This window comes from Piliocolobus tephrosceles, chromosome 12 (assembly GCF_002776525.5).
Source record: "Piliocolobus tephrosceles isolate RC106 chromosome 12, ASM277652v3, whole genome shotgun sequence".
Lineage (NCBI taxonomy): Eukaryota > Metazoa > Chordata > Mammalia > Primates > Cercopithecidae > Piliocolobus > Piliocolobus tephrosceles.
The window spans coordinates 38,500,361-38,514,332 of NC_045445.1; the positions used below are offsets into that span (position 1 = coordinate 38,500,361).

At 38.9% G+C, this 13,972-nt stretch overlaps 1 protein-coding gene across 4 annotated transcripts in view; it reads right to left on the bottom strand.

The window, feature by feature from the left end:
* Window positions 1-13,972, bottom strand: part of PLS3 (plastin 3) — a 90,056-nt gene that overhangs the window by 1,638 nt on the left and 74,446 nt on the right. For all 4 annotated transcript variants that reach the window (XM_023202989.2, XM_023202990.2, XM_023202992.2 and 1 more), the window contains 10 exons: window positions 13,415-13,496; window positions 12,460-12,625; window positions 10,819-10,961; window positions 7,887-7,982; window positions 5,258-5,453; window positions 3,682-3,760; window positions 2,312-2,426; window positions 1,963-2,096; window positions 840-963; window positions 496-620 (listed from right to left, as the gene is read on the bottom strand). In XM_023202989.2, the coding sequence (XP_023058757.1) occupies window positions 496-620; window positions 840-963; window positions 1,963-2,096; window positions 2,312-2,426; window positions 3,682-3,760; window positions 5,258-5,453; window positions 7,887-7,982; window positions 10,819-10,961; window positions 12,460-12,625; window positions 13,415-13,496 (1,260 nt within the window). The remainder of the gene's footprint in view (window positions 1-495; window positions 621-839; window positions 964-1,962; window positions 2,097-2,311; window positions 2,427-3,681; window positions 3,761-5,257; window positions 5,454-7,886; window positions 7,983-10,818; window positions 10,962-12,459; window positions 12,626-13,414; window positions 13,497-13,972) is intronic.

Here is a 13,972-nt window from a genome sequence, read left to right on the forward strand (position 1 = left end):
GTCTATACAATCCATGTTAATATTTTCATTGTACACTCATGTGATCTTAGAGATATGAGGTGGAATATCATGCTAAATGCAAAACCCAAGTTGTTAGGCAGATGCAATGAATACGTCCAAATATTCATGAGAGGGTAGACAGTCTACATGGCACATGGACAGAGTGGCTGGACCAAAAACTAGAAAAGGTAGACAAAGGAAGGGACAGAAGAACTGACATGTTCTACATTATTTCTGTAATCCACTGAAGCAACAACTGACTAAGCACCTAGTAGGCCAAGTACAAGGCTAGGCTCTTATAATTTAAAAAAATTTAATCTTCATAAAATCTCTAAGGTAAGTATTATTCCCCCCAGTTTACTGATGAGGAATCTGAGGCTCCAAGAGGTTTCTCCCAAGGTGACACCACTCTTACATGGCAGAACCTGAATTAGAATTCAGATCTGTCCAGCTGCAAAGCTGTGTTCTTTTCATGCTATTGGCAGTCTCCCTTACTTGGCATTATTGTGCTTGTCATCTTCTGTTAGATTGCCACTCTTCACAAGGTCATAGTTTATACAGCCTGGCTGGATGGCATCAATTAAATCCACAACTGCCAAACTGGAGCTGATCGTCTTGTCCTAGTGTGAAAGGAGAACAAATCTGAGAATTTTGATACATACAAATTAACATGTGCTTACTTATATCAAGTGTCCAAAACAAAACCCAGTGAATTCATAAAGAATCGTGCCATTAGTCCAACAATAATTCTCACTCACAAAGAAGCCAAAGGTTGCCTTCCCAAATGATAGATATTATCTCGCAAACATAATATTTAATAGTCAAATATGGATTCTGACCTTAAAACTCTGAATGGAAGTTGATTTTCCAGCTTCACTCAACGTTCTGTTCACCCAGTTCACAATGATGTCATCATTGGCTTTCTGACCATCTCCAAGATCTTCCAGGACATTGAGGGTGTATCTAAAAGAAGCAGCAGAAGAAAACGTCACAATCTACTTTATGAGGAAAAATGCAAACATCAGAAAGATGCTTTATCTTCCACTTTTTATATTCCTTAAATTTCAAGGACTAAAGATTTCATGGAAAGAGATTCACACTATGTGAAAAAAATATTTTAAGCAGTAGTGGCTTGCTACTATTCTACCCTTTGTAGTGGTGACAGAGGAGCAGATTGACAGTGCTTTAATGAGCAGGTCCAACAGCCTACTGCAGGCACATTTTGTACTATTCCAATAGTGGTACTGGCATAAAATAAGCTGTGCTTTGGATGGTGCCCAGTCATAATGAATGCTTTTGAGCATTATGGTGATCTTCATCAGCATTACAGAAAGAGATCTTTATTTTCAAATGAGCACGAGGATGTTCATAATTTTGTTCTGACAATTTTTTTTTTTTTTTTTTTTCTTGAGGCAGAGTCTCACTCTGTCGACCGGGATGGAGTACTGTGGCCGGATCTCAGCTCACTGCAAGCTCCGCCTCCCGGGTTCACGCCATTCTCCTGCCTCAGCCTCCCGAGTAGCTGGGACTACAGGCGCCCGCCACCTCGCCCGGCTAGTTTTTGTATTTTTTTTTAGTAGAGACGGGGTTTCACCGTGTTAGCCAGGATGGTCTCGATCTCCTGACCTCGTGATCCGCCCGTCTCGGCCTCCCAAAGTGCTGGGATTACAGGCTGTTCTGACAATTTTTTAATTCACTGACACAAAATGAGGTCGAAATCTATGTGTCAGGCTTCCTATGTTTTAAAAAAGGGACTAGCCATAGTTCTGCTGCCTAATTTGCAAGGAAGCCTCTCCCACTTAACATCCAACATATATTCATTAATTAAACTCATTTTGGAGTGTAAATACAACATATTTCAAAAGTGTAGTCATTGACATGTTCACTTATTAAACACAGTAAGAACTAAATCACAGACCTGTGTGACAGTAAAGACTAAACAGCTAAAATTGTGTACTATACCTTCTCATCAGCTGCCAGACTAAAGCTAAAGTCAGGGTTTGGTTCCCATCATTCAGGTCTTGCCCTCCAATGCCAACCAGGGAGAATTTAGCAGGATGCTTCCCTAATTCAACAGCATAGTTGCAGTTTTCTAGCTGCAAAGGCACAAGAGTAAATGGTTAAAGACTTCCATTTGTTTAATCTGCATACATGTGTGTGTGTCTTGTATAATGCTAGGTATCAGCACACAAAAACAAATAAGACACAGTTTTTGCACTCAAGAAGCTCAGTGTCAAGAGTTTTAGAAACAAAGGAATGAATCGAGAATAAAAATACTCTAACAAAGATACACAGCAACTTAATTATCTACCTTTTTCATGTTGGCTCCCAGTTTCGGGTATGGAGGTTTATTAACCTTACTCCAGTCAACGGGAACTTTAATTCGTTCATATAACTGTAAGATTACCAGGGCATCTTGCAGGTCACTAATGATTTAAAAATAATGTAATCAGTGTTTTCAGGAAGCTGGGACTTGACTTACCTTAAAAACAACAACACTACATTATCAAACAAGATACATAAAACCATAAATAATGCCTAAGACTCATATTTTCTATCAATCTGTGCTGAAAATAGAGCTAAGACCATCCAATTCATTTATAAGTATTTATTGAGAGCTTACTGTGAGCAAGGCACTGTTCTAGAGGCTGGGCCCACAGGACGAAAATCCCTGTCCTTGCGTTAGAGTCAGAGAGATAGACAATAAACAAGTATATGGATAAACAAACAATACAGGGGTGTTGTTTGTTTTGTTAACAATAAACAATTTTACGGGTATATGTAAGTGCTATGAAGAAAAAAAGAACTAGGGTTAGGTGTTACAGAGTAGCAGGTGGTAGTCAGGAAATCTTTGAATCAGTGACTGGAATACAGTAAGGGTATAAGCCATTATATGCAAGCAAAGAACTTTCCAGGCTGAGAGAAGAGTGAGCCAAAGTCCCTGAGTTGTTGTGGATGGTCTACTTAAAGGATTCCCTGGTCTCTGTTTCTTTCTTTTTTACCTTTCTTTTTTTTTTTTTTCCCTCTTAGAAATAGGATCTCACTTTGTTGCCCAGGCTGCAGTACAGTGGCACAACCATAGCTCACTGAAGCCTCAAACTCCTGGGCTCAAGTAATCAGCCTCAGCCTCCCAAAAGGCTATCTGTTTCAAAATATAAAGTATTGGGAGGCCAAGACGGGCAGATCACGAGGTCAGGAGATCGAGACCATCCTGGCTAACACGGTGAAAACCCGTCTCTACTAAAAATACAAAAACTAGCCGGACGAGGTGGTGGGCGCCTGTAGTCCCAGCTACTTGGGAGGCTGAGGCAGGAGAATGGCGTAAACCCGGGAGGCGGAGCTTGCAGTGAGCTGAGATCCGGCCACTGCACTCCAGCCTGGGTGACAGAGTGAGACTCTGCCTCAAAAAAAAAAAAAAAAAAAGAATATATATATATATAAAGTATTTGCTCCCTAGGGTACTATAAAGACATTTATATATTCTATCACTTACAGTTAATGATCATGTAAATAAATAATTAAAGCTTTTGTGTATTGGGAAAATGATGGAAATCACCACTCGACATTTTCCAATATAAATAATAGCTACAAATTAATATCTAGAAAATCTTTAGAGCTGTCATTATTTAACATCCATTCATGACATTCATAACTGTTTACAATAGCAGTAGGCAGGCTTACGCATAGAGATGGTTTACATGGGGATTGACACCAAGAGAGTTCATCCAGTTACGGAAGGTTCTTTCTTCACGAGTTTCTCCTGTTAAGAATATTCACAAAATTAAACACTTTATGTATGTGCATACAGTGCCAATCCACATATTAGATTATTTTCTCTCTCTATTCAGATCTAGAAGTTTTCAATAACACGAGTTTCCAAGCATTCTCCTAAGTACATACATTCTCTCCAGATACAGGCTTATTTTTCAAATTTGAACTTATTTTAAAATTAAAGAATACAACCTTATTCTAACCAGTTAAGCAATTTAGAGGTTTATGAACTTTTTATAGTCTCCTCAAATCTTTCTCCAATATTTCCTCAAATCTGCATCCCTCAAAGTAACTGATGTTATCAGTTTAGTTACTGGTTTTATAGAAATATCGGTGAACACTCAATGAATTACTATTTATTTATTTATTTATTTATTTATTTATTTATTTATTTATTTATGAGATGGAGGTTTGCTCTTATTGCCCAAGCTGGAGTGCAATGGCGCGATCTCAGCTCACTACAACCTCTGCCTCCCAGGTTCAAGCGATTCCCCTGCTTCAGCCCCCCAAGTATCTGAGATTACAGGCGCGCACCACAACGCCCGGCTAATTTTTTGTATTTTTAGCGGAAACGGGGTTTCACCATGTTAGCCAGGCTGGTCTTGAACTCCTGACCTTAGGTGATCTGGCTGCCTCGGCTTCCCCAAGTGCTGGGATTACAGGTGTGAGCCACCATGCCCGGCCGCATTTCTTAATTTTTATAGACTATACTTCATGCATATATAATTTGGAAAAGGTAAACTCTGCCTTTCCAAAACTTAAAAAATTAGTATATATTATCATTTGTTTTTTGAGGAGGTAGGGGTGAAAGGAGTTGGGGTTAGTTCCAGTTACACTGACTGTGGATGAATGAAACATAAATATATACTAAATTTACAGGTCAAACTGAATGCATATGTGCACTTTTTTCCTGATGAGAGGATTAAAAAGTGGTCTAACCCTAAAGATTAAAACTAAATACTGATTTACTAAGTGGCTTTACATTAAGTGATTCAACTACTTTTTTTTTCTTTTTTTTTTTTTGAGACAGAGTCTTACTCTGTTGCCCAGGCTGGAGTGCAATAGCATGATCTCGGCTCACTGTAACCTCCGTCTCCCAGGTTCAAGTGATTCTCCTGCCTCAGCCTCCCGAGTAGCTGGGATTACAGGCACGTGCCACCACGCCCAGCTAATTTTTTAATTTTTAGTAGAGACAGGGTTTCACCATGTTGGCCAGGCTGGTCTCAAACTACTGACCTCAGGTGATCTGCCCGCCTTGGCCTCCCAAAGTGCTGGGATTACAGGTGTGAGCCACTGCACACGGCCTCGACTACTTTACTTAAAAAGTTCACTTGTATCGTCCTTTTCTGCCAGTTTTTACTCAGCACTGGCATCTGCTTCTTGCAGATATAAAAATACTTATTAAGTCTAGATTGTAAAATCATTATGGCCTATGTATTTCTACTCTATAGTCCCACATATTCGAATTTGAGAAGTTTTTAGTTACCTTCTAATAGAGTCCAGTCAATATCCTGGTTCTCTGGCTTAGTTAGTGCTGGGTATTTATTAAACAGGTTAGCCACGAAAGCTAAGTTGAGTTTGGGGTTTCCACTGACAACATCAGCAGGGGTAACAAACTGTCTGCAACCTAATTTATCTGCTTGTTGAAGCATACTCTCAGCTCTCTTCAAATCATCTGTTTCCTGTTGAAACAAAATAGGAAGACTTTGTCAAAGGCCATACTAATAATGTAGAAAATGTCCCCACAATCATAGTCTGGGTATACAGTTCTACTTTCTTTTAGCCAACATATGGTACTTACTATAAAATTGTTTTGAATGCAAAAAAGAAAAAAAAGTTAGCCCTGTTAGAGGTGCAGTACTTTTTATATACACTAGATGGCGCCAGATCACATAGCAAACTACAGAGTACATTTAACTAAATTACATTAAGAAAGAAGTTATGCACAACCTTGGGGGAAACTCCCAGATTTTGTTTGAAAATCTGTAGAGAAAAAATATACATTCACCATCTTCACTTCCTCTAGTTCCACTTTTCCTTTTTTCCTTCTCAATAGGAAAACAGCTTCAATTCTCCTTTTGAGCCATCTCAAGTTCAATATTCAGATAGTTTCAGTAGAATTATGTTAAATTTTTTTTCAAATGTACTTATCTACAATGAATCTCTACTAATTATTAAATGTGAAAGGGTATTAACTGTAGTCCTACTTAAGTCCCATTTAGAAAATAGTGTTCATTTTCTGTAAATTGTGGGTTCATTCTCCTCAACTTGGCTTATTTTATTTTGCTGATTTACTACTTTCTGCTTTGGAGTTTCTCCTTTTCTCTATTGGCTCTCAGCTGAACTTCACTGAGGCTTCTGGGTACTGTGCATTAGGTCAATGAGCTTCATGGCGGAGTCGACTCCTTGGAACCCAGGAACCTCTGGGGCTGTGTTATGCAGCAGAAGGAACTGGAAAGGAGGGCACTGTTGGAGAGCCAGCTAGAGAGAGAGGAAGTTGTGCTGAGCTGTGGAAGTCGGCTCCCCTGGCTGAGGGAGAAGACAGATACCTTTATTCAGTTCATGTTCAAATCCCAAGGGAAATGCTTGTGACCTGTTGCTTGAATTGAAGAGAAGCAGAGAATCTATTTTTACTGATTTCTTTTGAGCATAGGGAGAATGGTGGAAGGCAAGACCAAGGATTAATCTCAGGGAACTGAAGGATTAAAAAAGTTAGGACGAAGGGAAGGGATTTTTTCCATTACAAAGATCAAGAGAAAAAAGTTAAACTGAAATTGAAAAAAGGTAAAACTGTTCAGAGTTAACATTAGGCCTTGGTTGGACGTGGTGGCTCACGCCTGTAATCCCAGTACTTAGGGAGGCCAAGACAGGAGGATTGATTGAGCCCAAGAGTTTGAAACTAGCCTGGCCAACATGGCGAAACCTCGATTCTTGAAGAAAAAAAAAAAAAAAAGGCCCTAAAGAAGGTGTAAAGCGGGAAAAGGTGAAGGACACTGAAAACCATGAGAATAGCATGAGCAAAGGCACCTGGGTGGTGCTGGGAAGGAAGGTTGGGGTGGGGAATACAGACTTTTAGGGAAATAACACTGGCTAGATTTTAGAGCAAGATTTGTAGGGTGAATGCCAAGCAGAACATTTCAGACTGAATTCTAGAGTCAACAGAAGAATCCTTGTCGGATTCTGAAGAGGGAAGAGACAAAAGAGTGTTTTAAGATCAATCGGATTGACTAGAGAAGGGGTATATCAGAATCAGTTAGTATACTGATGCCATTTACCCTGGTATCAGATCACATGGCTAGCCATCCCAGACCGCTCCCTTCTTGGACAAGATGGCCCCTCATTCCTACCAAGAGTGACCTGAGTTGAAGAGTTTTGCATTTAACATACAGACAGAAATATAAGCACACAAGTCAGTTACAAATTCAGTTCTGGTAACGGCAGCATAAAAATGGTTTAGCCAATGTAATCCACTCCATCCTATGGCATAATAGGACAGATATATGGATTTTGTTAATTAGGAGCATGCATTCCATATCTAATGGGTACAAAAACTACAGATTCCTAGAAACTTGGGACTAAATAGTTCAGTCTAACTCCTTACTTTATGGATGAACAAAGTGAAATCCAATTTTAAGAAGGAACTTGCCCAAGGTCACTAAACAAATTAGTGACATAACCAGGGAACATGGTCTCTGAGATTGATTCCCTAAATTAGATTTCAGAGATTGGGAGTTTGTAAAACATAATCACATTACTCTCAACACAGGAATATGAATATATGTATATATGAATATACAGTCACTAAATCTATTACTGTGGTTGTAATCCAAATACTTGGAAAAGGTTAGCTTCTAGTTGCTCATTTCCCCATACTTGTTTTGAATATTTTATGCCATTCACATAAATCAATACCACAACAACGATGGAAGTCACTAACAATCAAAATAAATAAAAGCTAGTTTTCTGGCCTCTGAATTACATGTACAGTAATACATTTTAAAATAATGCTTAAAATTGCCAACTCCACTTCATACAATTATAAAAATTATTGTATTTATAAGAAATTGACAATAATTTTGGAAGATTGTAGAATTCAAAAGAGCACTTATACTTACATTGAAACCTGACATGTTAATATCTATCCGTGGTTCACCTTCCTTTTGTCCTTTTGGTGCGATTTGATTGAGAAGATGGAAATAGGCTTTGGAATCCTACAAAGAATTGAAAGTGTCAGTGAGATCACAGTGACAAGCAATGAATGTATCCTATTGTCCCATGTTTGGAAGCCTATTTGCATTGGAATTTTGAGAATATATGGCACAAATCTCTCTGCCTTCTAATTTAACAGGTGTCTTCCCCAGAAAAGTACATCTATCTGGCCTTATATCTGTCTTGCATATGGATGAACTGGATTTTGACATGACTTCACAATTATTAAAGTCATCGATACAATAATGCTAATAAACATATAACCAGTTCTGTACCTTCACTGAATTACTGAAGTCAATAAGCTTGATAGACAAAACAAGCATTTAAAAAAGTAGAAGAGCAGAAATCCAGGAAGCATAGAAGAAAGAGAAAATAAACAGGTTATATCATTACAAAGCATAATGAATATACCACACCTATGAAGAAGAGATTAGCTATGTTATAGATGTATTTAATTGTAAATTTAGATGACAAAAGCATTAAATGATAAACATTTTGATTGCTAAAATAACACTGAACCCTCTATGATCTGAATGTACTTAAAAAAACAAACGTCTCTTTTCGTTTTAAACCCCTGGACTAAATCACTTGAATGCTGCTTTCTTAGAATCCCAACACTGAAAACAATGGGGTTGGCTCACAGTCAACATGAATTCAGGTTGCGTGGACAACTCCACAAAACACAGTTTGAAAACCATTGTACTCGCACAAACGCTTATTAAGAGCCTTCACACACATGTCAAGTAAATTCCTGCATCTTTGGAATGCTAGAGGACAGGAATTTGAGTGAAGATTTCTTAATCCTGCCATATGTGAAGACCACCTTCCAGGTATGATATTAATAGTTTCTTGTTACTGGTCCAGACAGGCTATGAAGAAGTGTTTCTCATAGTCTGTGTGCATACTAACACCTGAGGAAGTTGCTCAATATGTGAATTACTGAATCCAATTCCTGAGCTACCAAATGTAAATGTCTGGGAGCTTCCCAGAAAGGTGCCTTTTAAATCAGCTACCCAAGTGAGTTTGAAACTTGGTGCCAGAAATGATTCTAAGAATGGGGAAAATCAGGTGATTGAAAGCTATTTCAGAGCAATTCTTAAATAGCCAACTCCGATCCTATCATTCGGGGGGCATAGCATTTACCTCTTAAGGAATAGCCTACTACAGCTGTGAAAGTGCTTTCACTTCCAATTACTTGCTAAAGCTACACAAACAATTTATAATCTAAACCTATGGTCTTGAGAAGAACAAGTAAAGAGCAGACCCAGCAAAATCTGTATTTACTACCCTGAAAAGGGCTTTACAGGTGAAAATTCGAACTTGAATACAGATAAACTGGAAGTTAGTTTTTGCATTACCAAACAATTCTTTCCTTTTTAAAAATATTCATGGCTAGGCGCGGTGGCTCACACCTGTAATCCCAGCACTTTGGGAGGTCGAGGCTGGCGGATCACGAGGTCAGGAGATCGAGACCATCCTGGCTAACATGGTGAATCCCTGTCTCTACTAAAAATACAAAAATAATTAGCCAGTCGTGGTCGCGGGTGCCTGTAGTGCCAGCTACTCAGGAGGTTGAGGCAAGAGAATGGCGTGAACCTGGGAGGTGGAGCTTGCAGTGAGCCAAGATGGCGCCACTGCACTCCAGCCTGGTAGATAGAGCGAGACTCCGTCTCAAAAAAAAAAAAAAACAAAAAAACAAAAAAAATCAATTGGACTTGGTGGTGTGGACCTGTAGTCCCAGCTACTTGGGAGGCTGAGGTAGGAAGATTGATTGAGCCTGGGAGGTCAAGGCTTCAGTGAGCCATGTTAGCACCACTGCACTACAGCCTGGGTGACAAAGTTAGACCCTGTAACAACAACAACAACAACAACAAACCTGGCCAAACATATTGTATAATTACAAGAGAGGGCAGGGTCAGTTGGTCTTATAATTTTGGGGCTATTCTTAATTTTCATGGATGAAATCAGTAGTACAGGCAACTCACTGCTTCCTCTCATCACTGAACAAAATCATATGATTGCCTATGCATAGTATTGTTTTCACAGCCTTGCTGGTCAGTAACGTCTGATGAAGATCCTTAAGTTTTTTCCCCGTGTACCAACATCTGGATGTCAGACACAATTGAGGCAGTTAAGGAGAACTCCACACAATGTTTGCTATGGTAATATTGGCCCTCTCTGCATGAGAAGCCAAAGGCAACATGTAATAAATGTCTTCCTCCATTGTTAGTTTTCCCCCACTGCTCATGATAAACAGCGAGTAAAAAAAAAAAATTCAATTCAATGCAAGAAATATGAGGGTCTTGTATGTGCCACATACTATGTTATAGGTTGGCTTTAGTAGGAGGGCCCTGGAGCAGGGGCTGAGGTAGGATACATAGACATAAATAAGAGCTCATCACTATCCTTGAGGAACTCACAGCTAAAGGTAGGATAAAATGACAGGAGAAGCCAAATAAAAATGGTGAAGAGGAAATCGTGAAGCCCTTCCTCTCTCTTCTAGGTGTGTTTACTAACAGGTACACTGAGGCCTGGGAAAGGCAGTTAAGAACAGAATAGTCATGTCCTATTTAATATTCCATGTTTAACAATTGGCAGAATATAACAAATTAGCGTTATAATGATAAATTAGCATAATATTTTTACCTTTTTCCACAAAATAAAACATAGGTGCTAATGCTCCTTATCTGGCTCTACTTCTCTTCTAAAATCTACCTTCAGGACCAAGAGGCAACAAGATTTGGTGATACAGTGTTAGGATTTTCCCTCTGTTAAGCTGGGATGAAATCTTCCAGCTATTATATCCCCCCAAAATGTTGTGGTTCTTTGAACAGTTACCTTGATGTCAGCACTAAAGTTGTTAATTTTTTGCCAGCCCGAGTTTTCCAAATGAAAGTTTGCCCATCTAAGCAGAAGCTCTTCTGGAGACAATTTCATAAGTTCCTCCAAAGTCTCACCATCTCGGAGCAAAGCAGCCAAGGCTAGAAGAAAAAAAAAAATCCCACAGTCATTATATGACATAATAATGGTCATGCCAAGTTCATTCAGTCTTTTGACACTGTTAAGTAATAGAGGTGCAAACACTACTATGACATAGCTCCTGGTTTCAAGATACTCATAATCTACTCAAAAAGATAAATATTATAATAGATATAATAACATAATACTACAATTTATTCTTTTCTCTGTTATTCTTCACATTCCAAATACCAAATGAGGTTATGGCCTTTAAGCTTAATGGAAGCTTCACATTATGTCATATGTTTGTATAAATTGTTCTTATTTAACACTTCTAAAGTCAAGGATTTGGGGAAAAATGTTAAAAATTTGGGAATCTTTTACTTAGCCTTTTGATTAAAGTCAAAGATTCTGGGAAAGATATTTAATATTTGGGAATCTTTTATTTAACCTGTTGATTAAAGTAGCCTAGAAACACTGTGGTATTTGTATTTAAGTATAATTAATCAATTAACTCTTGAAGGCTCAAGCCTATTTTAACAGGAATATAATTCAACCTTATATTTTCTTTTTCTTTTCTTTCTTTTGAAAGAGTCTTGGACTACTGACCAGGCTGGAGTGCAGTGACGTGATCTTGGCTCACTGCAACCTCTGCCTCCCGGGTTCAAGTGATTCTACTGCCTCAGCTTCCCGACTAGCTGGGACTACAGGCGCACGCCACCATGCCCAGCTAACTTTTCTATTTTAAATAGAGACGGGATTCCATCATGTTGGCCAGGGTGGTCTCCAACTCCTGGCCTCAAGTTATCCACCCGTCTCGACCTCCCAAGGTGCTGGGATTACAGGCGTGGTCCAATACACCCGGTTGCAACCTTACATTTTTTTTGTTGTTGTTTTTCCTTTTCCTTTCTTTCTTTCTTTCTTTTTTTTTTTTTTTTTCTTTGAGACTGGGTCTCGCTCTTTCGCCCAGGCTGGAGTACAATGGCGCAATCTCAGCTCACTGCAACCTCCGCCTCCCAGGTTCAAGCAATTCTCCTGCCTCAGCTTCCTGAGTAGCTGGGACTACAGGTGCGTGCCACCACACCTGGCTATTTTTTTGTATTTTTAGTAGAAACGGGGTTTCACCATGTTAGCCAGGCTGTGATTGTGCCACTGCACTCCAGCCTGGGTGACAGAGTGAGACCCTGTCTCCAAAAAAGAAGATGGTGCAAAATGGTGGGGCTGAGGGTGGTAATGGGGTAGAAATTGTGTAGGCAGAACAGAAAAAATAATCAAGTTTGAGGACTTCAGGAAAGCTCCTTAATCTCTCTGTGCTTTTGTGTCATTATTGCAAAATGTGAATTACTAGTAAAGAAGAGAGTCATGTAATTAGACTATTTTCCTGAATAACTCTATAGCATTACCTTATGTTCATTCTAGTTATCATCATTTAATCACCTCTATTAAGTGAGAGCATGAAAGTCTGCATGACTAGAAAAAAATAACCAATGAACAACTTCCAGAATGACTGCGTTCCATTACCTTCATTCCTGCTTAATTCAATGTCAGCAAACAAACCGATCTTAATGATCTGCCAAAGCAGTCCCAAAACCAGATGAGGTTTCCCAGCCCTCAAATCTTCTGCACCAATGTTCACAACATGACACCCAATGGCAGAAGCAGAGTTCAGTGCCAAGTTCAAGTTTTCCTGCAAGACAGCCAAATTACACACTTGCTTCTTGACCTTTCCATTTTTTAGCAGTCTACTTTCTCCCTTCACTGAAAATAACATTCAATGAGGAAATTAATACCTGTGTTAATTTCATCCATATATGTGTCATAAAAAACAAATTCTAGATTTTTGTGTTAGAAAGCCCAGCTAAGACAAATTTCAGCCTTATTGCTATTGCCTTTTGCAGAACCTCAGGAGCAGTTAACTTTGTATTTTTATTTGGTACCTTTTGAAGTATGCTGGCACTAAAGGAAAAGGCTGAGTACCACAGTAAATATATCCATGTGAGTAAAGTCTTATCATTCCAAAAATGCCCAAATGGGTGACAGACAAACAGTACTGCATATGCCCAAAAGAGTTTTAGAAGTTATGAATGTCCACATCCCAAGAGGTGCTCTTCCCTGAGGGAATTTTGCTAATAATCTAATATTCACTTAATAGAAAAAAAAAACGCTCCATTCCTTAATCACACCAGTTAATTAAGAGCTTATATACTTCTGCTTATCTCTGTAGTGCTTGAACACATTATGAAATGAAAAGAACATGGGGCTTTGAAATTAGAATGGGATTTGAACCTCAGTTCCAACATTACTCTCAGGCAAGCTCAGAAACCTTGCTTCTGTCTGTATAATTTGGATAACAATCCCACACTCAACAGTTTTTACAAGGATTGATTGGGAGCCTACAGAGTGCAGAAACTGAAGTCTGTAGAACAGATCCTCAAACAGTAATTTCATGTTAAAGGGAGGGGAGAACAATGCATACCTGAATGATGAAGGGTGTAAGTTTCTTCTTGTTGATTGCTCTTTCATCAATGGTATCAGGAACTGAAAGGTTAATCATTTTACTGAAACAAAAATACAAGAAGAAAGTTGATTTTAAAAAAGAAGAGTTGATTTACTTTTATAAAGTGGCTGTAAACACTTACAAGTATTTTAAAGCTTACTATAAAATATCTTTCATGTACTCTAAAAAACGCAACTAGACGAGTTTTATCATGTTGATCATAATAAACTACACATATGGAAAATAAAAATTAAAAAAAAAAAAACAAAAAGACCAAGGCCTGATGTGGTGGCTCATGTCTATAATCCCAGCCCCAGCACTTTGGGAGGCTGAGGCAGGAGGACTGCTTGAGGCCAGGAGTTCCAGACCAGCTTGGGCAATATAGCAAGACCCTGTCTCTACAAAAAAGATAAAAAAATTAGCCAGACATTGTGGCATGTGCCTGTAGTACTAGTTATTCGGGAGGCTGAGGAAAGAGGATAGCTTGAGCCCGGGAGTTCAAAGTTACAGTGAGCTACGATCACACCATTGCACTCC